Below are 25,579 nucleotides of genomic sequence, written 5' to 3'. Positions count from 1 at the left end.
ACTGCTTTTTATTACTATATGGGTATTAACGTTGTTATACAGTTAATATTATAACTACTTGGTAATGATACGCAACAATAAGAGGTTGGTAGATGGCGACACTGGATATGAGGAATATTCCACGTCTTAGGCTTTATCTTTCTCTCCCTGAGAGTTGAATGTGTCACGATCAAAGTCCCAGACAGTCTTTGTCAAATCAGACCTTTCACTGTTCAGTGTGCAGCTGATGAGCTGATAATAGCTCTGAGTGAAAACTAATCACAGCGTCTCTGAGTGGGAGGCCTCCTCAAAGTGACTGCAGGTCATTCTGCACTATTTGATAGAAAACAAAAAGGTAGCAGTGTCAGTCTGTACGAAAAAAAATTAATTTACATTAGGAAAAATTGACACACTTTAGAGTAACACAATTAGGTTTTTTCATGAAACAATTCAGATGTATTTATACAACTGTACGACAACACATAAATAACAAACTTTTATACAGTGACAAATACAGATAACACGTTATATTTTAAAAAAATATCCACCATGTGTAAATTAAAATTGTAGATGTTATGCACGTCTGGTGTGTGTCCACCATAACAACAGTGGGCTCACGCCCCTGCCCCGTGTGATTACACAGCAGGATTTGGGGTGGCGTTCGTCGCCGGAGCGTTTCGCTGGTCAGAGGAGATGGAAAGAGAACCGTAGCAGACTCTGTGGCCTGTGCGGTTGGGCATTTCACCGACAACCGTAACGTTCGGAGAAGCGCGGAAACAGACGGAGAAGGAAAGGAGCGGAACAACGATCAAGGTAAAACAAGCACCGCTGCTCGCGTGCCTTCAACTGTTAACTAACGTTACCAGCGACTTGTCAAAAACACCAGAAATGAATTCTTGACAAGTCCGCCTTCCACATTTAACCGAGCTGTTTGATAAGCTCCGTCATGGCGTACAAGACGCAAAGCTGCTAAATAAGTTAGTTTGTAGGCTAAGTAGCCGGCGGCAATTACATAGCTGACGTCTAACGTTAACTTGGCTAACTTTGTAACGTTAGCTGCCAAACTAGCCGTGTTTGCTTTACTGCAAGTTGTGCAGCTAGCGCTAGCGAATAGTGGGAGCAGCGTATTGTGCTGTGGGTTTCATTTGTTTGTGGACTGGTTAACCCGTTACTTATCCTACACTCGTTACAAGGTTGGTTAGCTAGCGTGAAGGTAGTTAACGTTACCTCCAACAAACAACACAACATTAGAATTTGTAGCCTGTAGCTGGATTGCTAGCTTAGCGAGCCGACTAAAGTTAGCCATCGTTGCAGACTAGTGCCTCTCGCCAAGTTAGCTACGTCGCTATGTATCGTTAGCTAAAATTGTTTATTTGTACGTGTGACGTTTGTCTGTCACTAAAATATGTTCCAGCAAATATTATTTCGCGTTTTAGAGGAAGACAGTCCGCAGGCCATCCGTTACCACTACCTAACGTTAGCATGTGAGCAACGTTAGATTATCCAAAGTTAACCAGTGTTTTTTAACCATGTTTGTGTGCTGTGATCACTGTTGGCTTTCAACAGAAGTTTGCAACCGACAACTATCTAACCCAGTCGTTTGTAATGTCATTGTTTATGACATTGTTTACTCAACCTAAATCTGATAATTTTCTATTGTATTGTTTTAAAAGGTTTGAGATTTAGTTTTTTAAACCAACGAAAAACTGACATTGAAACATTGCAATTTAATACAACATATTAGAGGAGTAGTATTCCTGATATAAGGACAGACTAGAAAAGTAAAGAGAGTTTAGAAAACATTAGGGACAAAATTAGGTTGCACTTAGCAAATACCAGATGGCGAAATCTATATGAATAAAGTCTAGGTCCAGTTGTCTTTCATTCCCCGTTGTGTATACATCACAAGAAAAGGGTCAGACAGGATTATTATTTGTTTCAGTGACTGATGATTCTTTACAGATCTTGACTATTGTATTTGTGGACCAGTAGTGGGCAGACTGCTCTGTCTCAGCTACAAACACCAGTTTGGCAGCTTAGACACTTGTATACTGTATATATTAGTGTCACTTTCGGAGAGAATTGCAGGAAGCTGTCATTTGAGCAGCCACCTTTGCTGCATGGCTTTGAAATATCCTTGTTTGATTCTCTTTCTCACATATGCAGACATGCTTGCACATTGACCTTTGAAAAGCAAGAAAGTAGCTTTGGGGAAATGTAGAGGTTGGAGCCTGTCCCCGGTGTGTCGTGCCAAGATAAAGAAAAGTTGTGAGAATTACAAAACAGCTCCTGATTGTTGTTGAGATAAAGGTTGAAGATTACTATTTTTTTTTTTTTTTTTTTTAACTTTTGAAAAACTGTATCCAAGGAAGGTAAAAGCACAAGCAACCTGTCATTGCCTTGGCTAAGATTTATAGTTTTAACAAATTTGGGATGCCTGAAGGTCATTGCACAGCTGCAGTGAAACTGCATTGGTCTAAACGGACTGATGAAAGCCTACAGCAAGTATAAAAGAAGTGGCTTTCTGTTTTTACAGAATTCTGTTCTAAATATACTTTTTATCTTGTGGTTTAGAACAGAATTGTCTTGTTTTTTTCTTGTGGAGGATTTTTTTTCTTTGCCCGGTTGTGTGCACCTGGGGTGTCTTTTTAAAGGAGGTGTTCAATCCTGCTAATGTAAGCAACCCGCTCTCCCCCACCACCTAATGACATGGCCTCCCCAGATGGATTGCAGTGCAGGTAACCCTCATGCTGTATGAAGGACTGCACTGTTCATTTTGCTGTTTAAATTGTTATGTATATGAAATAAAAGATCCATAATACATTTTGTTAGGTTTGTCAGCAATGTTCCCTAAAGAAGTGTTAGTGTCTAGCAGTGAGATGGGGACTAGCTGTTTGGTAAGCAAATCCACTCCTAGAGTAAAACTACTTGGCTTTTCTTTCTGCAGGCTGATGAGCACATCAGAAATACAGTGTAATGGAAAATCAAGTATGATTAAATTATCACATTTTAATCTTAGCAATTTACCTCGTTGTAATGGCAACTTGTACCCAGTGTAGTTTTGATGGATGTTTAAAATGTTGGTCAAGTGTTAAATATTGTCGTGCAAATTTGATTTACATCCAGTCATTTGTTAAGTGCTTCTATCCAAAGCACCTTCCTCCTGGTTTTCTAAAAGATAAGTATTTACAAATTAGATATTGAGCAAGTTTAAGGTTTTGACATTAAATGCACTGAGTAAATCTGAAAAATAAGTTCAGTTTTAACTTGGGCTTTGAAATTTTGAATGGTGAATTAATCTGTTGCAGATTGCTAAACTATATTTGCTCATCTGCATGTAAATTGCATAACTGCTTGCTCCAACTTGGGGTCTATGTTGCTAAAGCAGCCAACCTTTGTGTCAAGTCAAAAAATGCTTGGTCCTAGTTGAATGCTTTGAGCAGGACCAGGAAATGTACTGGTTTATATTGTGGCATTTAGACAAGACATTTACATGTTAAACCAGAGTTGTTGTTTTTTTTTTACCAGTCTATAGATTATGTAAATCTTAAACAACGTGCTTGACATAGTGTGTACAGGTGCAACCAGAACTCTGGCAGAAAACCTGTAGTTTTGGTACCTAACCGGTGGTGTTTTGGTATTTTCTATATTAATTGTATTGTCCAAACTTGCCATACAAACATTGAAATTTGAATCTTGTCTGATGTTTCGTTAGGTGTGAGTCTGCATCCTGCATTAGCTTGTTCATCTTGGCCATTATTGTTGATATTAATATCTGATGAGCCCCACACACTGCTTTGCTGGATGACACATTTCTTCATTACTGTAAATTAAATCCATTACTATAAATATTGCCTACACTGATGTAAGTGTGGTTAATTGGCTTTGGTACAAGGGAAATATTGTTTCATGAAGGGCAACATTTGTTGAAATACAAGACTCCTTGTTTTCGGAATGAAGAAATATGTTGCCCACAGGTTCGTCTGCTTGGTTTGTTTTTTCATTGGGTTTGGACAACAACAAATGACACAGACAAACAAACTCATTCAGGTTGCAGATGTGATTAGAGAAGATTCAGTTTTGTTTTTTTGTGTCTGTATGGAGATTTTGGACAATGTCTAATTTATAAAATGACCAGTGTTATTTTTTAAATGTAGTAAAACGTCTTTGTTTTAATGGAAAAAGAAGTCACTGTAGTGCAGGTCTGTCAGCGTAAACTCAAGGACTTAGAAGTGAACATGTGAGTGATCACACAGGCTTTGAACAGGTTCTGCTTAACCTGGTTAGTATATAAGCACCTGAAATATTCTAAACATAAAAGTTATAATCTGACTGTCACTTAACGGTTTATTATAGACCTTTGTGATTCACATTGCAGTACCTGTGTGTTTGTATAATTGGACCAGGAAGAACTAAACTACATGTGCAATTGCTTTATGAAGCTCTAAGGGATGAGTTGTGGGGGAAATGGAGAGAGGCATCACAAAGTTGTACGGCTCAAATGGTGTATGTTTTGTAGTTAGCATCACTGAAGGTAAATCCGCTTCACAAAAACATTGTGACTGAAAAAAGACCAATGTTTTGAAGCTGGTTGCCAATACAAGAAGAATAGGTGTGATTGGTTATCACTTGAAGTGAGAACTTGCCCACTCTCCAGCTAACTTAAAAGTAGATTTTATATGATTGTGTGACGGTAAAAATCCATTTAATTTCGCCAAATGTCTTATTTATTTTGGTTAATATAACAGTTAATACGTGTTAATAACAATTTGTGTGTGAGGCTACATGTGGTGAGATATGTAAATATAAACTTATAACATGATGCCTTAATCATAGAAGAGCTGTTTTCTTTTTCAGAGGAACCATGGGACATGGCGTAGGCTGAACCAAAGGGTCAAGCAGCACACCAGTTGTGAGTATAACGATTTTTTTCCCCCCTCCCCAGTACTATGTCTGTGTCCTATTAAAATATGAAGAGACAATATTAAGTAAATACATAATTGATAAATTTGCTAAGTTATGATAAGATCACAACCTTTTGGCCTAGTAGACATTTAGTTGGAATAAATAGAGGCTGTTGAGCAACATTATGCCAAAAGCTGGTAGAAGTACAGGGGGCCATACACCAAAGTAGCATGGATGCTTTGGTTGATCGCTTTGTTTGTCTTTGTGTTTGTGTATGGTTTTAAAGGTTTCCCACTGTGGTGTATGACATGGCCACGTTCTTATCGAGAGCAGAGTCTAGCCATAACCACAGAGGAACTTCACAGCTCCATGCCGTTGGTGAGTCTAAACACTGTAAGGGCCATGACACACCAAGTCAGTGTGCACAACCAGTGTTGTCAAAGACCAACTGCTGCATCATCGTTCTTTTCGACAAGTGGTGCTTAAACGCTGAGAGCCATTGAGCATGTAGTATTTCACATTCTGCACTTGCATGAAGGGTGAGAAAGTGTTAGACCCTGGACCTTGGATATACAAATAGTAGAAAGCAATGTTAGCTCATCCTTTTTACATTGCTCTGGCTCACTACAGATGGTTTATATCTACTTCTAATCAAAGATGTCTGATTGATTCATTAAGCTGAACAGTGGTCTCTTTTACCAATGGGCTGATGTCGACAATGATCAACTTGGTGTGTCACTGGCCCCAATATTCAGTAGTGGCTTTAGCTTTAGAGTCAAGGTCCTGTACCTCGTTCAAAGAGCGGACACCAATGCACTGTGTAAGAAGTTTCTATGTGAAAATAGGTTTATTTGTAATATATATGTAAAGTACAACTTTACTTCATGCATCTTCCACTAGTTTCCTGTGCCAAAATCAAGAGGAAGAAGAGCCTGTTTGGGACGACTATTTATGTGGAGGTGACAGCAGAGGGGGAGTCACGCCGCACATCGAAGTCTCACAGCTCCACCAGTCCTAAATGGGAAGAGAGGCTCACTCTGTAAGACGCAACAATTTAACCAGTCTGTAGGGCTGTTTAATGGCACCAATATTCCAAGTTCAGTGTCTGTTCACATTGTTCAAAATGTGGTCCTTGGCAACAACAACAAAAAATTATTTAATTTTCTGACATCCCTTAAGGCACATCTGCTTGTTTTTAATGGCATCCTCAAACAATACATAGTTTAAACATACAGAAATACACAATAAAAATAAAATAATTCAAGAAACAATTAACATGCAACCATAAAATAATGTCATCTACCTTTAGGCCTACATGTGTAAAACAGTTAGGCAAGAACAAGAAAACATTTGTTTTACAGACTTTGGGGGAAAAGAAATACTACCCCACACAGCTACCTAAGGACTGTCAGTAATTCAACTAAGTACACACATGCATGATCAGTTTGAGACAGGATGCAGACCATCCTGACATTTGTAACCTGCAGTGGGTCAGTCACAGTCTACAGCGCTGTTGTGACTCAGGCAGCTAATATAGCAGCTGCTATCAGCACTACTTTTTGTCCTAACTTTCTTGTGCATTTTATAACTTGATTTTGAAGTTTTTACACATTATGCTGACAGACAATATCTACCTTATGCAAAAATGTGTGTGTTTAAAAATACATTCTAATGTTAAAGGCTTTTTGTGAATATAATGACAAAAGCCTTCTAGTGGATCATCTGTAACATATAGAAGGGTAGTTCTGTGTGACAACAAACAGAGGTCTTTGTATCATTTGAGACAGTAGTGGTGCCAGCAGCCTGAACATTACAGACATTTACCACTCTGGTTTCTGCATGACTATGCTAAATGTCAGAAACAGCTAATCGTCCTCTTTGGGTAATTATCGCCCACAAGAACATGGTGTTTACGTTATACAGCAATTCTAGAACTTTCTTTTTAAGATGATGTGCTCAACCATGAAAAGAACGACTATGCTGTGTAGTGTAGATTTTTGAGTGAGAACAGAAAGGAGGAAGTGCTTAATAATGGTTTGATTTGTTAAACATACATATTTTGCTCTTTGTGTTACTGATAAGTGTGCAAGTAACTAGGCTTTGCCTCACACTGTTACATAACAGTACTATTTCTATTTGTAATTTTTTTTAAATTTCAAAACTCAACTGGTGCTACATAGATATCAGCTATTTCAGTATATGTAGCATAGACATTTTTATTATTTTTTTTTTATAGTAATACAGAAGAAGAGGGAGCATGATGAACCAGTCTGTAGCTTTGTCATGTGATTTTATTATTTTCTTTTTTTTGAGTTTCTGATAGCTCTCTTCTGATGTTGGTGTAAGTTTGTGTGGTGTAGTTATTTTAAGAATTCTGTGAGATGTGTATGTTTGTGTGTTCCTGACTTTCTAGGAATGTTAGACCGTGCACACAGGTGGATTTCAAAGTATGGAGTCACCACACCCTGAAAGCAGATGCTTTGCTGGGCAAAGCCACACTGGACCTAATGCAAGCATTGGAGCAGCATGACATGAAATGTATGATTAAGCTACATCAGATCTACAGAACCATATTATTAAACAGAATAAAAAAAATGTTCTTGTAATGTCTGACCAGTCTCCATCGTTGAGATATTGCTAAAGATAAAAGGGGACAATTGTGTCAGAATTACCACGGCAACCAGTGAGTTGAAGAGGTTGCCAGTTAATCCCACACTATTGAGTCTTTTCTTTTAATGTAAACCTATTAAACCTGATTTTTCTTGATATTCATCCATTGTAATCCCTTCTCTGCAGTGGAGAATGTGAAGGAAGTGCTGAAGCTGAGCATGGAGCAAAAGGGAGCTGTGGTGCCCACAGGGGAGCTGACGGTCTACCTAGATGGACTAACTGTCACCGACCGGGAGGAAGTGCCACCACTCACTAATGGCAATGCAGTGAATGGCACCAGTGAGCTCAGTTAGGGATGGTGGACTGTGGGGTTGTCAGTTTGATGATAAACAGTGAAGATAAAAAAAATGGCACAAAACATTTCCAGATACCAAACACTATTATTTATGACCTAAACCTCGATTACAATGAATTTATTTACAGAATATCCATTTTCAGATATTATCTCAAACATTGTTTTCCAGAAGTCCAGCAGAATGGTGATGCCATCCATGAAAATGGTGACTCATCCTCCACTTCCTCAAAGGCTGGCAACAGGTGAACAAACTAAATTAACCAGTTATTTTTGGAGGCGTTTTATGCTGTTTCACCTGTATTACTCTTCCTTAATGGGCCTCGTTAGGGCAACTACTAGTCAAAAAGCACATATTTATGCTTAAATAAAGGATGCTAATAGGCTGCATAGAGTTCATAGAGTTCTTTAGTTCTATTTTCTTCCATTAGCATGTGTTTGTTTATGTTTGTTGTTTGTGCAGCAGAAGTTTCTGTTCTGTTTTCTCAGTTCCATCTATACATGCTTTAAGTTTAATCAGTTCCCCCACTTGTGTGAATATGTATTATCTGTCACACAGAAAAAAAGTGGCATTCAGAGACCGTGGTGATCTTTGAGTGTGTCGGGCCCTAGGCAAAAATGTATGCATCATAAAACCGCTTTGCTTAAGATCTGGACAATACGATACAATATACACCATTACCATAGCCTAATTCCTAATGTAGTTCTCAGAGTTTTTGTCTGAGCCTTACTCATCTTGTCTGTCCCTTGATTTCCCTTTTACTTTGCTTTTTACCATTTCCTCTTTCTCTCCTATCATCCTGTAAGCACTGTTCCTCACTCAGTTAAGAAGGGATTGCTGTGGAACATAATATTGGTCTCAGTGCTGGCTGAAATAGTACAAACTTGTATGATGATCTAACTGTGTGTGTCCTCATACAAAATTTCATTGCTGGTCTCTTTTGTCTTTGTACCAAATTGTTAAAACTGATATTGTAGTAGAAATGAAAAAATATTCATCATTAGTAGGTCTGCCAGTCTTTTCTGAGCTCCACTGTGAAATTTATACTGCCTATTAGTATATTAAATGGTATTAGGGTTTAAGGGTATGCTGAGAAGTAGAATTCATTAGATATCTGCCTCTTTTTTTTTTCTTACTTGCTGGTAAAATGTTTTTCTTATTACTTTCTGGTGTCTCTAGCCAAACAAAGCAATGATTTGAGTCATATTGCAGATTGTGTATCAGGCTTAGTGTGGGCCATTCTGTGGCAGAGACTCCACTGTTGCATCACAAAAGAGCCTCTTGAGCTGTGCCCATTACCTCACCATGCCATCCTGACATGTCCTGTCTCTACCTCTACAAGACAATAGTCTCAATATCACGAGTCAGTCTTTTATCCGACAGCACACATTTAGCTCTCTATCATTGACATCTCTAACTTGAATTTATTCCTTGCCTATTTTGGGCAAGTAGTAAAAGCAAATCTTTTATTTCTTCTTAGTATTACATTTATTTTACTTTTATAGCCTATTTGATTAAATATTGTTAGAATGTATTAATTAGGAATCCTTGCTCTGCCCTTTAGTGTCTTTTGGTGTTTTTATGCTAAAGCACAGTGAATGGTGCAGACCTGCTCCCAAGGTTGGATTCTTCAGCCTCCAGTGTTGCGGATGGTCAGGTACCCTCCAACTCCTGCAGCCCTGCCCTTGGTCATGTTGTCAATGGAGATTCTTCAACCAACTCCACGCCAGCCCACCAACCCTCAGACAGTGATCTAGAGAGTAGGACAGGTGAGTTAAGCATGTTTGCCATATGAACTCCGGACAATGTTAGCAAAATTAAACCTCATCGTCTAGTTTGGTTCTTTTTTGAACCATCCAAAAATTCAACGACATCGTCCAGAGTGGCCTTTCAGACATGTAACTCACAGCGGGAGATCTCCTGAGTGAGAACCGTCCTCGTGTGAAAATCTGCTCGACGTTTGTGCGCAATGAGCACACATAGGAGTTTATATAATACTTAAGTATATTATACACCATGTAAGTATATACTTACAAAGTATAATATATATACCATGTAAGTATATGCTTACAAAGTATATAGTTTGGGTAATGTAGCATTTCACTCAGACATATTTATTCACACATACCCCCCTCCTTACAATATTTTTAACTTTTGTAGAGTAGAAGATTTCAGATAAATTTGGTTCCTATGGTTTGTGTGGTATGTTTCAGCTTTTTTGTATTTTGTCATTTCTGGTTGTATGGCGATGTTATTGTTTATTATGATCAAGTATGTCCCTATACCACTTTTTACCAGACTGAGTCATAGTACTTGCCTATACTGAGTACTGACAGACAGGAGAGCTTAATTCTCATTAATTCAACGTGCAGCTAATGAGAGACATTGGGCAAGTAGCAGCAGTGAAGCCGAAAATCGGAGACACAACTGAAGATTAGGAAAGACTTTCACACTGCACAGTTCTCACTGAAACACTCTTTCCACCAACTTTTATAGATTTCTAACCTATGACAGTCTGGAAGGAGCACGCACCTGATGACTGAGTAAAGTGTAGGAAGAACTAGCAGGCAAACCTGCAGATCCCACATGAACAGAAATTCTGTCGTGTTTTTTGTGCCAAAACATACTTGGTGGCAACCAGTAACTTCTGCTTTAGAGGAGCAAGTGATTACACACTAATGTAAGCATAATTATGAATACTTTAAAGCATTTCTGCTACTAGATTCCTTACATGCTTCACCAATGTGAGATTAACGTAAGGTATCAGGTGTGGTATCAGAAGCTTTACGATCACAAGTACACAAGGGTGTGAGCTTTGGACCTCATACTGATATTGGTGCCAAGACATCATATATTCAACTTGAGTACTGGACAAAATATCTCATCAATCTATGTAAAAGCAACTGTTATTACTGTCAAAGATGCAGTAATGCAACTTACTGACAGAGCTCTGCAGTTCTACATGTGCGTATTTCTAACAGATATTCATTGGGATTCAGACAGCTTTGTTCTTCATGAGTCATATGGTCCTATTGAAGATTAGTGAAGTAAACTACATTCACCTTAATTACCTGAGGCCTGCGATATCTGCTGCTGTCAGCACGCCTGTTGCTGGAGGACACTGAAAGAAAAGGACGGCATTTTTCAGAATACTAATAGTTTACTAGTAAACAGTATGTAACATGGACTGCTACATTTAAAAAAACGAACTCAGATACATGAGAACTGAAGCGATGGTTCAAAAAGAAGCAAAGCCATCAAACGTTCTTTCTAAGGTGTAAAGTATTTTCACACATGCTTATATCAAAAACAACTGGAACTGGTTGAGCGTGTGTATTGAAAATCTTTATTTTATTTGGAGATAAGTGCAGGTTACTGATTAGAAGTGGGTTTGTTAAATTGGACCACTGTAGCACTCTTTGTTGAAGTTAGTGGAAAATTGTTTTGTTTGCGTACTGTATTCATGTCCCTCTGCAAGTTATTCAGAAACTGGTTTCACTTGCTGATAGGTCACACTGCAAAACAGGTGAGAATATGACATCATTGATTTCAGTAAGTTACAGAAATGGTGGAATACCCCAAAGCTGACACTAGAAATCTGTAGGTGGGAAGGGGGTTCGCAAGGATGTCTGACATGCAGTTTGGAAGGAGTAGAAATCCTGCTTAATGGGTACTGACAGGTATTTAAAAGGCAGCTCTTTCACTTAAAGTATCACTGACACAAAGTCATGGATTGAGAAAGTGTTCCATGAAATGTGAACACTTTTCTGATTGGGCTTTGCGTTGAAGTTTTTTCCTTGACTTGATTTTTGCTGCCTTGTACCTCAATTTTAAGTCACCTTGGATAAACGCATCTGCTAAGTGACTAAATGTAAATGTACCATCTATTATAACCCCATTGTCTTTCTGTGATATGTCCACAGTCAATGGGGATTCTTGTGATGCTGGTCTTGGGCCATCATGTGCTACAACAGTTGATGCTTTTCCACCTGGAAATGACCATGAGAATTGCAGTCCAGATGCTGCTCTGCAATACTTTGAGACAGTCTCAAATGGCACATCGCAACCTTTGCAACCCCCTACACAGCCTCCAGCCTCCTCTTCTGCTGCTAAGCCCAACGATTGCAATGCTGCTGCTTCCACGTTCATCTCAACAGCCCAGGGTGCCACCACCATCACAACCTCCTCTTCCTCATCTTCTTCCACTCTAGTACTGGGGGAAGCTAATGTGTCAGGAGTGGGTGGTGGTAGCAGTAGTAGCAGTGCAACTGTAACCACAGATGGAGTCAAGCCCAGGCAGCAAGTCCCCAGTGCTGGAGCTTCAGATCCTTTACCACCAGGGTAATAACCACCACCAGCTCTTCACTGTCCTAACTGTGTAACATAACTGTTTTCAAGCCTATTACTGTTTAAATATCAGACAGGATATATCTCATGATAATGTACTAACCTTGCACAAACTAATTAAGCTTTTTTTTCTTTCGTATTCAACTTGTTTTTGTAGGTGGGAGCAGAGAAAAGACCCACATGGGAGAACATACTATGTAGACCACAATACCAGGACTACTACCTGGGAAAGACCACAGCCACTCCCGCCAGGGTTATTGTTTGTCTTTACTTTTACCTGGCTTTCCACTTTAAATGATAACTTTCATTTATTTTTTATTTATGTTTTTAATTTTAAGACACTTTATTGTTCCCATGGGGACATTGTCATTTAAGGCACTACTACCTAGGTGTTCAGATGCATATGCAAGCTGCAGTCCACAGCACAGCAGCTGGACGACTGTCATGGCAATATGGGCTTTAAAGTATTAAGCTGTTTTTTAACTAACATCTTAAATAAAGGGAAACCCCAAGAATTTTTTGGTCTGACATCGGTACATTGACTTTAAACATACAGTACCAAAAATACACGTTCACCTACTCATATTAAGTCAGTGGTTCCAAAATGTATTTAATGCAAAAATTTGGTGAAATTTGCCAAGTGACATTCAACCGAAGATATTAGGTGTGCGATACGTAGATTTAACCCTTTATGTATAGTTTTGAGCCTGTCTGAAAACCCCAAGTGAATTCTTAGGTTTGTGCCAACCACCAAGTGCCTTGGTGCTGGTCCTGAGCCCGACCCCTAAATGAACAAGCTGAAAGCCAGTGAATTTGAAAGTGTTATTTCTGTAGTTGGTTTGCAATCATTTACTTTTAGTTTATTTAAATATTTGTGTCTGCTTACTGTCGTAGTTTGGTCTTCAGGTCACATCTATGTAGGAATAATAAAATGGAAGTTGACTTACCTGGCTGGCTAAGCCGTCTGCCTTTAATCCTGTATTATTGTGTTTATTCTAATGTCTTGTCTCCCTCGCTGTGCCAGTTGGGAGCGCAGAGTGGATGACCGGGGCCGGATCTACTATGTGGACCACAACACCCGCACCACAACATGGCAGCGTCCAACTATGGAATCAGTCCGTAACTTTGAGCAGTGGCAGAGCCAACGCAGCCAGCTCCAGGGAGCCATGCACCAGTTTAACCAGAGATACCTCTACTCTGTAAGACAATACTCGCCACACCCACTCTCCCATTCCCACAACCCCCTTAATTTGAATAGTTTGAGGGCATTGCTATTTTGAGGAAAATCGACAACCTTACCTGCACTGCTGCATGTGTATTTCAGTGAGCATCAGTCCTCCTGATTGACAGAGAGCAGCCATGCAGCAGTTAGCTTTACTTTTGTCCCTGTTACTTGTTTTAATAAATCTCCAAACCGCTGAAATTTTACCTTATGCCAGTAGTAGCTTGCCAATAGGAAATGGTTAACGTAATTATGCCATAAATGAATATATAAATAAATATGTAACCACAAACATAAATGCATTTTATTTGGATTTTATATGAAAGACCAACACAAAGTGGTACATATTTGTGAATTAAAAGAAAAATGATAAATGCTTTTCAAATTTTTTTTTACAAATAACTATCTGAAAACTTTTTCAAGGCAAATCAATTACTTTTAACTACTTTTAACGCAAGTGTTTTATGGCGTGTACCCTACATTAACACTTATAGTTATATTAAGCTCAATTAATACATATATTTTTTCACCTGATGTAATGTTCTTCTCTGTGGGCTCTCTTAGTCTTTGTTTGGAGGAGCTGGGCACAGACAGACAGAAAAGACACCAATGAGCATGTTGTTGTCCCTGGGGTGTTTGTATTAACATATCGAAAAGTTTTGTATCTTTGGAGTGTGGTGTCCGTGCTCGGACAGATACTAGGTGATACCCATGGTTAACTTTAATAGCTTGATGTATTGTATGTATGTTTAGCTCATGTCATTGATGATTAGTGCCAATGATGTGACATGTTTGGGAGAGGGAATAATGAGAGCGCGTGGTTTTAGTGCACACAGTACAGTTTAAGTATTAGAAATCAGTAGATGTCTATGGACATTTTGCGTAGATGTTTTAAAACAAACTAATTTTGATCTGATCAGCGATGTCATGTCTGATGATTAGTTTACAACACAAATTAGCTGAGGCATAATAACTGAAGCCCTACAACCTGTATATACCACAGCTACAACCATATACCACAGGTTTATTGTCAGTTTGTCTTTGTTTGAAAGGGTTTCACTGATTTGTTTGTTCTGTGTTTTTGTTTTTGTTTGTTTTCTGTTTTTTTTTTTATGAATTTCAATGTGTGTATCCCTGATTTCCAGGCATCCATGATGTCTGCTGAGAATGATCCTCTTGGCCCACTACCTCCTGGTTGGGGTGAGTTACTATTGTTAAAAATGGCCTTTCAATATGTGTCTATATGCATTTAAAGTAAGACAAAACGTTGAAATGTACCAGTATTCATCGTACTGATTTACATGCCAAAAATTTTTATTAAGAAATATACAAATTATTTCCTAAGGTATTTCTAACTTAATCCCCATATGGATTAGCTGCTTTTACTAATGCAGCTTTTAAAGCCTGATTTTTGTACAGCTGTCTGACATGGGCAATATCAGCTGACGATGTGTAGGATTTCTTGTGGTGATTAAGAATATTTGTGGGAATTATTATTATTATTTTTTATAATTTTTGATCAAGTGTTTTGGAATGTAGAAATATGTCCCCAATGGAGTGTTGTGTCTGGTTGATGTGTTTTTATATGTTTGGACAACAGTGGAGGTCTTAATAGAAAAAAAGATTAATCCAGGTTATGGACTGATAGACATTGCTCGTGAGGATAATTGTTTTTAAACTTTGTGAACATTTTGAAGGTATTAACCATTAACCATTTAGGAATTATAGCAATTTACATACACACGCCCCCGACCAGTTTTGCTTGGTCATAAATATTGGAACAAAAGGCTGACTAACAATTGAATGGCCAGGTTTTTACTCCATGACTAATCAAGCAGATAAAAAGTCTGGAGAGTCTTACGTTTGCATCTGGTAGCTGTTCACTGGAACCATCAACATGGCATCCAAAGTACTGTCTATGCAAGTAATTCAGTCCATCATAAGGCTAAGACCAAATTAACATTCGAACGATCAAACGCTCCTCTTACTAAAGACAGGACTGAAGACAGAAAGTCCCACCGAAAGGCAGCTGCATTAAAGGCCTGGCAGAGCATCTTGAGGGAGGAAACCGCATTTGGTCATGTCCATGGATTCCTGACTTCAAGCAGTCATTGACTGCAAAGACTTTTACTCCAAGTAAAAGCACTCCCTACGTGTGTGGTGCTGTTAGTTTGTTTCATTATTTATGAGCCACCAAAATAGAGGTGTGTGTGTGTGTGGATAGATGTAATTCACAAATGCTTAATGGCCCACCCCTTGAATTAAATCTGAAAGTCGTGACTCCACTCACATCTATAATGTCTAATTTTAATTCCACTGTGGTGGACAGAAGCCAGATGCCAAAAAAATGTGTTCTTGTTCTGACAATATTTATGAACTGTATGTTGCCATGTCGTGCAGCCCAGTGTCCATGCTGAGTATTGAGATACAGACTATGTCTTTGTCAACTTTAGAGAGGCGTGTGGATTCAAATGACAGAGTGTACTTTGTCAACCATAACACAAAAACAACGCAGTGGGAAGATCCCCGAACTCAAGGGTGAGCTCAGTGCAAGCAAACTCTATTTAATCCATTGTTGTCTAATATGATTAAAATGGAAAATAGAAAGTGTATTAAAAAATATACTTGTAAACGTGAAAGTAGTAGTAGTTATTGGACTTTTTTTGGTAATCTAATATGACTTGCAGCAGATTATGAATTACAGAGCCAGAACAATCTCTTATAAACCGCTTTCATTGTTTTTTTTTTTTAATAATAATTGATCTTTGTCTGTGTGCAGGCTACAGAATGAGGATCCACTGCCTGAAGGGTGGGAGATCCGCTACACAAGAGAAGGGGTTCGTTACTTCGTGGATCACAACACCCGAACCACCACTTTCAATGACCCCCGCACTGGAAAGTCCTCTGTGTAAGAATGCATCATTTACTTTGTGTGTTAGACATGAAGCTACACCCGAGGCTGTGTTTTCTTCAGTAGCTTAAGAGTCATTTTGTATAGTATGTTGTATAATTCTGAAAAAGTGAATTTATTTTATTTATTTATTATTTATTTAATGCTTGGGGTATTTGGGGTAAATTAAAAAAAAAAAAAAAAACGTACCAGAGCATGTTTCACCTGTGTTTCACTTTTTGTTATATAAGATAAAACTGCTTCTCTATAGAAAAAAGATTGCATGTCAGCATAATACTGGCTACATTTTTAACCTTTTTACCGCTTTTTGTTCTTGTCAGCACCAAAGGCCCACAGATTGCTTATGAGCGCAGCTTCCGATGGAAGCTTGCTCATTTTCGTTACTTGTGCCAGGTTGGTGTTTCCTTTCTTGCCCTGTCACATATTTTAATTACTTCATTTTTATATGTCTGCATAAATGTTTCTTTCTTTTCCTCAGTCTAATGCTCTCCCTAGCCACGTGAAGATCACTGTCTCCAGACAAACTTTGTTTGAAGACTCTTTTCAACAAGTAAGAGCGTCCCCCAACTTCTGTGCTGTTCCAATTCACACTGATCCGTGCAGCACAAACAGTCATTTCTATTTCGAGTGTACCATGCATGCTTTGGTTATGAGTTTACTATACTTGACTTTAATATACAGTATATTTAGTGGCATTGATGTTGGATAGCTGAACTTGTTTGTGCTTTCTGTGCTTTCAGATTATGGCCCTCAAGCCTTATGACTTGAGGAGGCGACTCTATGTCATCTTCAGAGGGGAGGAGGGTCTGGACTATGGTGGCTTAGCCAGGTAGCAACTGAATATGTCTGATTTTAATATGAAAGACAGACCTTGGAGACATCCCTTGTTTTGAATATTTTTCATTATAATGTAAACTGAAATTGTAACTGTGAACATTCTGAACCCTCTGCCCACCCCGGCTCTCTCTCCCTCACTCTTGCTCTCACACTCGCGCTCTCTCTCATTCTCCTCATTCCTTGAATTATTTTTCCTTTTTGTGCCTCTTTGTTTGAAACCTCACTTTTCAGAGAGTGGTTTTTCCTGTTGTCCCATGAAGTGCTGAACCCCATGTACTGTCTGTTCGAGTATGCCGGCAAGAGCAACTACTGTCTACAGATCAACCCAGCATCTGCTATCAACCCAGACCACCTTTCTTACTTCTGCTTCATAGGCCGCTTCATTGCAATGGCAAGTTGATATTGTACCTACAATAGCACAGGGAGGTGCACAAAGAAAGATTATGGTTTAGACATTTTCAGATTGTTCACGCTAAAAATATCCCCTTCATAATTATTTCTCCAGGCACTTTTCCATGGCAAGTTCATTGACACAGGCTTCTCTCTGCCTTTCTATAAGCGCATGCTTAATAAGAAGCTAATTCTCAAAGATCTTGAATCCATCGACCCGGAGTTCTACAACTCACTCATATGGATCAGGTAATGTGTGTCATCTGTCTACACAGCATTCAGTAGTCATGTCAATATTTGATAAGAGAAGGGGGCACAGCTTTCAATCAATGGTAAATCAATGTTCAAAACAACTGAATGAATCTGGCCAGATGGTACTTGGATGGATATTTTCTCACTTCTCCTTGTTGGCTTACATTATTCTTTGTGCGTGGAGTTTAACATTTATAGTAAAACTTGTTCCATGGAATTAACTTTCACATGGCCATGGTTAGCAATGCCAGATTATCCTTTGCCCTGTAAATAAAAACAGACTGCAATGATTTTAAATCTCATCAACACATATTTTGTTCACAATAGAACATAAAAGACATATCAGATTTGAAACAGATATTTTTCCATGTCATGGAAAATATTTGCTCATTTTGAATTTGATGGCAGCAACACATCTGTTCTTTTTGCACCAATACTAGTTTGTGTTCTCTGTCAAGCTGTGACTAACAGTATCTCCCATCTCCCCAGGGACAACAACATTGAAGAGTGTGGTCTGGAGATGTACTTCTCAGTGGACATGGAGATTTTGGGGAAGATCAATTCTCATGACCTCAAGCCTGATGGTGCCAATGTCCTTGTCACTGAAGAGAACAAGGAAGAGTATATAAGGTTGAGTCTAACCACTGTTTTATCATATTATCTATGTGAAGATCATTAGAGTGAACACTGTTCTGGAATTTACATGTTTGCTGTCTGGCTTGCAGTCTGATGGCAGAGTGGAGGTTCTCCCGTGGGGTTGAAGGTCAGACCAAGGCATTTCTGGATGGCTTCAATGAGGTGGTACCACTTCAGTGGCTCCAGTACTTTGATGAAAAGGAACTAGAGGTGAGCAGCTCAGGAAGTTCATGTCGACATTCTCCTGTTTCTGAATGCTGATGTCTCTCATCTCTGCTTGTTTTGATCACAATAAACATCCATAGAACTCTTCTGGTTAATCAGTCACAATTTGATATGAAAAAATAATGTAGCTTTCTGTAGAAAAAACTTTTCTGGTCATGTTTTAATTTGATACCACCATTAGGAGATTGAGGTTTAGAATTAATGTGATGGCCACCACTATAACATTAAATTTAAACACACTAGTTACCTATAAATTACTTGTAAAAATTCAGTTGTTCAGTGTCTTGCTAAAGCACACTTTAATATTTGACAGTAGTCTTCATGTTGTGTAGCGCTTCTGGTTTTAGCTTTGGGCCAGCTCCACCTGGATGTCTGTTGCCTTCATTAATTTAACAGAAACCCACAAAATACAAACTCTTGAAAGTTGAAGAATCTTTTAGAAAGTCAGTTTCCAGCACAGCAGTTTCCTCTTTATCATTTTTTTTAGTCTATAACCATTAATTTATCCACACTTCTGCAACAATTTTTGTATTTTACTAATCCTATGCCTCATACCTAACATAATGATAATCTATATTCAACTAGAACAAATTATCTTTTATAAAGAGAGTTAACAAAAATAGTCCAGATGTCTATAAAGAAGTTCTAGCAAAATACTTAAAATTATATTGGTGCAAAAGTTTTTGTCCTTTTAATAAATAAAAAAATTACTTTCATTTCTGGTGAAGGCACGTTCGTATAAAATCAATGTGCTTTAAATGTGCTGGTGAAAAGTGATTTACTCTTTTTGCAATTTTAAAAACTATGTCAGTGAACGTCCTCACAACTCTAAAAGGAAAAAACTGTGTGTGTTTGGTAATGCAGGTGATGCTGTGTGGCATGCAAGAGGTAGACCTGCAGGACTGGCAGAGGAACACAGTGTATCGCCATTACACCAGGAACAGCAAACAGATCATCTGGTTCTGGCAGGTAATGTCGCATAAACGCACATAAACGTATTCTGCTCAGAATAAACCTAGGCACCATTTTCCAATCCACTAGCTAACTGTTATAGCTGTGCTATATCAGATTATGAATGAGATTTCTTATCTTAATTCCTCCCTTATTGTAATATTATGAGTAGTGATAGATGAGACCTCATGGAGTGTATGGCACTGTTCCCTAACTGTGTTGTCACTGTGTTGTTGTATTGCTGGATTACAAAAAACCATTGCAGGCAATGTGGTTAAAGTGTATGGAGACTGAAGGTTCATCCATTCTGACATATGGACACCAAAGGAGTAATGAATGGTCCTGTTTACATAATCGTCTGATATTTAAGTGCTAACTGAATGAAAGAGAAGTGTATATATTCCAATAAGTTTGAATATAAACAAAATAATATGACAATGTCAATGTCAATTGCAGAATGTACAAAACTTTGATCTTTTGAAATGCAGAATGTACAACAATCATTTTTGCTAGGAAGTATAAGTAAAGGACGTGAAATTATGAAGTGCTCGTATTTATTTAAGATATCTCTGTGGAGCAGAGCTGACATTTCACCTGCAAATAAGTTTTCATGTGGAAAAAAAAACATGATATGTTGAACCTTTATTCGTCCCACAGTGGCAAAATTTCTATGTTACAGCAGTATTTGCTGTTTTAAGATAAAAATTATCCCAGACTGGACAAAATTCCCTTTTTCTTGATGTTTCCATAAAATCCGAGACTGATGAGGAACAAAAAACTAACACACTCAAACAGAACCAAACAAAGTCTTCTTTCATTCTTTACAATACTGTTGAATGAAGCACTTCTTGATGTGTCACTTCCTTACGATGCATCAGCTGTATCGGTCATGTGATGTTGCGCTAAGCGTTACACACGGTGAGATGGGGTTTCACTCTTTGTGCTTCATGCACGCACCCACGCTTTGGTATCGTTTGACCCATCACTAATTATCAGTATCAGTCTTCTGACAACATAGCTGCTTGATGCACTGTAATATGTCTAAACTCTTGACAAAAAGGGAGAAAGATTAAATATAGTGCATAGATACACTAAGTAAAACATTTCATTGATATTGAATTTTTTTTTTCTCAACTTAAATTGGTTTATTTAGTATTTAATGATATCCAGGTGTATTAGTTTTGATCACTGATTGTGTTTGGTTGGTTGTAAAAACTGCTGATATGACGTGTGACTAAAAACATACGGCTGACTTGTCCTTGTCATCAATACCATTATCAAAAAATATGATGGTGTTGATTTTACCCAGCCCTACTTGAAAGGCATGTTCTAGAATCTTGACCAGTGTGACTAGTTGTTAGTGTGTCTGACTGAGTAGTGTCTATGTCTTTTCACGTCCTCCCCTGCAGTTGGTGAAAGAAGTGGACAACGAGGTGCGACTGCGCCTCATGCAGTTTGTCACCGGAACCTGCAGACTTCCTCTGGGCGGCTTCGCGGAACTCATGGGTCAGTGACCAACATACACACATTCATAGAGAGAGTAACACATGTACTGCAATCAGTCAGACATCAAGAGCTACATATAGGCTACACATTATACTCAAAGATACTAAATGTCAGGTGTCAGCTTTTATTTGTGAGGCTTAAGATCAACATACAGTTACAATCTAAAGTTCAACCACAGTAACATGACTCATTAATTTGAGAGATTTTTTTTTCCTTTAATTTATGCTACCTGTGCCTTTATGTCATTGGAAATTTATTGTGGCTATGGGAGAAAAATTTTTTTTTTCCCTCTACTGTTGAACAGGAAGCCATAAAAAATCATTGTGTTTACTGGAAAATCCTTAACAGTCGATAAAGCTTTGGGTTTTGGTTGTTCTGTTGAAACGCAGTCTAAAGGGCTTTGACGAATGTCATTGCGTTATGTGTTGCTGAACCTTTTGAGGATAATTTTTTTTATTTTTGGCCTACATGGTGACTTGTCCACATACTGACGATCTGTTCTTCTCGGTCCTAATCTTGTTTTGCATTACAGGAAGTAACGGGCCCCAGAAGTTTTGTATTGAGAAGGTGGGGAAGGACACGTGGCTTCCTCGAAGCCACACGTGGTGAGTACAGTGTTCAGGGGATTGTTTAGTATGTGTTGATAATCACTAAATGTTTTCTGTTAAAAACCTAATTTTTTTTTTTTTACTCCTCTTGCTCCGCTGTGTTTGTCTCCTCAGTTTTAACCGCTTGGACTTGCCTCCTTATAAAAGCTATGAACAGCTTAAAGAAAAGCTGCTCTTCGCCATCGAGGAAACCGAAGGATTTGGACAAGAATAGAGGATGAGTCCTCTTCGATTTTCTCTTCCACCCCGTTGCTGTTTATTCAGCCAAGTAAAACAAACTTAAAAAATTGCACAAGATAACTACCAATGTATATAAGCTATTTTGTCATTTTAAACCAAATCTTAATTTGCAGCCTTGGTTTTCGTTGTTCCCCAGCCCTTGCATATTACATGAATGCCCCACCATGAAATATGCAAGCATTTCAGCATTTCTACTTGTCTGTTTTAAAACAGAAATCATGAATATTTCAAAACTTCCTTCCTCCCCACCACCACTGACTGGCTTTTTAAAAGAGACTGATAGCGTTTTTGAGAGGATTTTATCATTGAAGTGGAATTTTCTTTTAAAGCTCTAGTTCTATAGAGCTTTTAAAAGGCAAAAAGTAGTATTGGACTCTGGTGCCTGGTTTCCCCCCCACAACCTTTTTGGACTCGTGGTAATTATTTGAATTTTTTGAATGTTTGCATGGCTGCCTGTGAAGATGGTCCGTCGTCCACCACTACGCACCACCCGCCAAACACACACAGAAAGAGCTTTAGCATGGACCTGTCTCAGATAAGTGCTTCTTTAGCATCAACATCAAAAAGACAGACATAAAATGAACGGATTGGAAGAAGAGAACATGAATTTCCCACATCTAAACACCAGGCTTAGAAAGAAGAGACGTGGGATCTTCATGTTTGGATAATGAAATAGGAAAAAACTGAAGTGTGAGGGCCATGTGAGAAAGAACGCTGCAATATTGTTACTTAAGAGGTGTGTGTGTGTGCGTGCGAGCGAAGAGAGAACTAGATCCTGTGGCTAATAGTAATGAGGCCTATATCAGACCGTGGGCATGTGCTTTAGTCAGAACGTAAGATTCCCACAGAAGACGCACTCATATAACGTCATAGAAGCATTCGAAGATAAAAGCCACACTGAGTGAGTTGTTCACGTGTGCTCAACTGACCCCTTCACCTCTTTGAAATTGAAGCTTCGCAGAGATTTTTAAAGAAGAATATCAAATGCAGCTTGTCACAAATGGAAAAAATTACACCTTATGACCATCTTAGTGTTTGTATTGAGGTCCATGGGACATCTCCTTCATGCATTCATATAAATGTAGCCTACTCATTTTCGTGCATCTATACATGTGATGAAAGTCACTAGTGTCAGCTTCTCAGTAAATGAAAACCATTGCCTAGTTGCAACAAGCCATTGCTTCATAAAGAGAATATTTGCAAATTTTTCATAATCATTAACTCACCATAGCTGATCTAGAATGTGCCATATGCAGTGTTTATATAATTTGGTAAATGATAACGTAGATCAGAGGTTCAATAAAACATTACATTTCAAGTCTTGAAGGATATGAAGTCAACAAATACTGCATGCAACCTGGGCAAACTAAGCCGAAGGGTTTTCTGGGGTTTTTAAGGGGGTTTGAAAACAGCGCATTTACAGATTTGTAACTTGCATCCTATGGTTTTAGGTTGGACATTTACACTGTTTCAGACTCATACTCTTGCTGAAAAACCCCTCGGAATCACATCATTGGGAGAAGATCTTCTGTTCTGTTGATGTCATCTGGCTGCTCATATAGAGGTTGTAGTTTTTATAAGCCTGCTTCTCCCAAACTCCTCCAGGTGACATCATCCAAACCAAAAACCCATCAGTTTAATACAATGTACTATTCAAACTACAATCATAGGAAGCAAGTTGAAAATCTGTTATGTTCCCCTTTTAAAACAGGTCATATAGAGTGTGGACCTGCAGTCTCACAGTATGACTGTAGTTTAGCTACACTGATATGGCCTTCAAGCCATAGTGCTGAGCCCTCTTCTGAGATCATATTCAGCTCAGGTTTGAAGAGGACTTCAGTTCAGGTCTGTGTGTAAATCAGTACAATGGAGGCTGCAGAAAACCTAAGCACGTTAATTCACATACAAAAAAGTAATACTCCATTAAAGACATAATGACATGACAGTCTCGTCTGCAGCCCAACATCTGGAGACTGATGATACGCCACATTACTATATGCTGTGCTTTTCTTTTTGCACCCCCCACCCCCCCTTCCCCTTTTCTTACAGTGCTTCAGGGCCCATGCCCTTTGATTTTCAGGATGTCATGCTGACTGTATTGTTCCTAGATGACAACTATGGTGCTTGTTCTTTGAGTCAGTGCGCAAACAGATGGCAAAAGAAAAATGGCATTGAATGGCCATTTTTTTTCCCGGCAGCATTTTAGTTTTTCCACCACTGCAAACAGCAACAAGCAGCTTTAGACAGCAGCTTTTCTTATTTTTATTTTTTATTTTTTGGAGTAGCTTGTAAGTAGTCAAGTAATCAGTCAGTCAGTCTTAGCTTTCCCTTGGGAGGAGCAGCAAGGAGGGATGACAGTAAGAACAGAAACCTTTTACTGTAGCAAAAGGAGCTGACTTTAAAGTTACAACTACATACCTTTGTGCTTCCTTTTGAACAGAAACCTGTAATAAAAGAAAAAGCAAGTGTATGTGAATATTCATTGTATAAAGATAATGAAAATAATAAAATACTTACATATTATAATGACATACATGGAGCCGCTGCTCCATTCTTGGAAAATCTGTGATGCCTTGGTTCTTGTCAGAAATAGCTGGGGTGTTTCCGGCTGCCTTCATCAGCTGTTTGTCAGTAGACATTACCTGTGCAGACTGCGGTTGAGGCCGTCTGAAACGCATCCACACTGTAACATATCGCGTGTAGATACACACTGTAAACACCAACTACACTGTACAGAATGCCCCTTTACCAGAGACGATGTGTATAGAAGATTCATTTTTATCTGCTTTCAGCCATTTTAAATGAAGAGAGATGGATTTATGAGATTAAAATAAATACGTGAATAAACCCCTCCATGTGTTTTGCGTTTGTATTTTCTCCAAACCTGGTTAAACATATTTAACCATCTTCACAGCTGCTCTGAATTCATCTCGGCACAAGTATTTGTTCATGACTTTAAGGCCAAACTAATGACACTTGATTGATCTGACTGATATGTTAATCGATTTCAGCAGTTGGGCGCAATAACTTACCGTTGCCTACATAGGACTAGTGTCCTGGAAAATATTTTGAAGACCCAAGACTCATACAAATAGCTTAGATGAAAATGCCTTTGTTGAATTAGAATTGGGTTTTATGATCTACAGGCAGATCCCTAAGGTCTAGGAATGAATTCGTAAAATCTATAGCCTAAATTGTTGGTTTTTAAATTGGTCACATTTTCTGAATAAAAATCTTTCAGTAAGCATATTTTTTTTTTGGCAATCTCAATTTTGCCCCTTCCCAGAAGGCAGCAAACTGATCTTTCTAATGACGCTACCTTGCAGCTCAAGTCAAATAATTATTTTGTGGCTTCAAGTGAATCAAACTTTTCAAAGTCTAACTCGCTATTTTTTTAATATTGGATCACTTTTACATTTATTTAAGTGTTCACATTTCCTGAGATGCAAGTTCAAGAAAGAGCTATTTTTTTTAAAGACAGAATAGATTAAAGTCCATAGGAAGGTGCGGCAGAGTTCTGTTTTCAGCAGTTTTTTAATATTGGGAGTGAGTTTGCTGAGTGTGTTTGTTCGCTCTTTTCACCATCGTGGGGTCATTGCACTCAGAC

At 38.5% G+C, this 25,579-nt stretch overlaps 1 protein-coding gene across 2 annotated transcripts; it reads left to right on the top strand.

Annotated features, from left to right (window-relative positions):
• Positions 1-608: 608 nt before the first annotated feature.
• Positions 609-24,824, top strand: LOC137104462 (NEDD4-like E3 ubiquitin-protein ligase WWP1). Of its 2 annotated transcripts, none has more exons than XM_067485671.1 (25): positions 609-792; positions 4,837-4,891; positions 5,171-5,262; positions 5,785-5,923; positions 7,298-7,422; positions 7,681-7,842; positions 8,019-8,091; positions 9,438-9,616; positions 11,771-12,188; positions 12,352-12,447; positions 13,219-13,393; positions 14,562-14,616; positions 15,870-15,954; positions 16,196-16,324; positions 16,648-16,720; positions 16,806-16,877; positions 17,068-17,156; positions 17,396-17,555; positions 17,670-17,803; positions 18,296-18,436; positions 18,532-18,652; positions 19,532-19,636; positions 21,028-21,124; positions 21,657-21,729; positions 21,847-24,824. In XM_067485671.1, the coding sequence occupies exons 3-25, from the start codon at positions 5,193-5,195 to the stop codon at positions 21,944-21,946; spliced, it is 2,871 nt and encodes a 956-aa protein (XP_067341772.1). In that variant the 5' UTR covers positions 609-792; positions 4,837-4,891; positions 5,171-5,192; the 3' UTR covers positions 21,947-24,824. The 2 variants fall into 2 exon arrangements, with proteins under 2 accessions (XP_067341772.1, XP_067341773.1); XM_067485672.1 differs by having other exon boundaries at positions 610-792; positions 7,681-7,833.
• Positions 24,825-25,579: the final 755 nt, after the last annotated feature.

This window comes from Channa argus, chromosome 19 (assembly GCF_033026475.1).
Source record: "Channa argus isolate prfri chromosome 19, Channa argus male v1.0, whole genome shotgun sequence".
NCBI classification, from domain to species: domain Eukaryota; kingdom Metazoa; phylum Chordata; class Actinopteri; order Anabantiformes; family Channidae; genus Channa; species Channa argus.
Note: the sequence above shows the minus strand (reverse complement) of the source record. Positions and strands in the feature narration are given on the sequence as shown.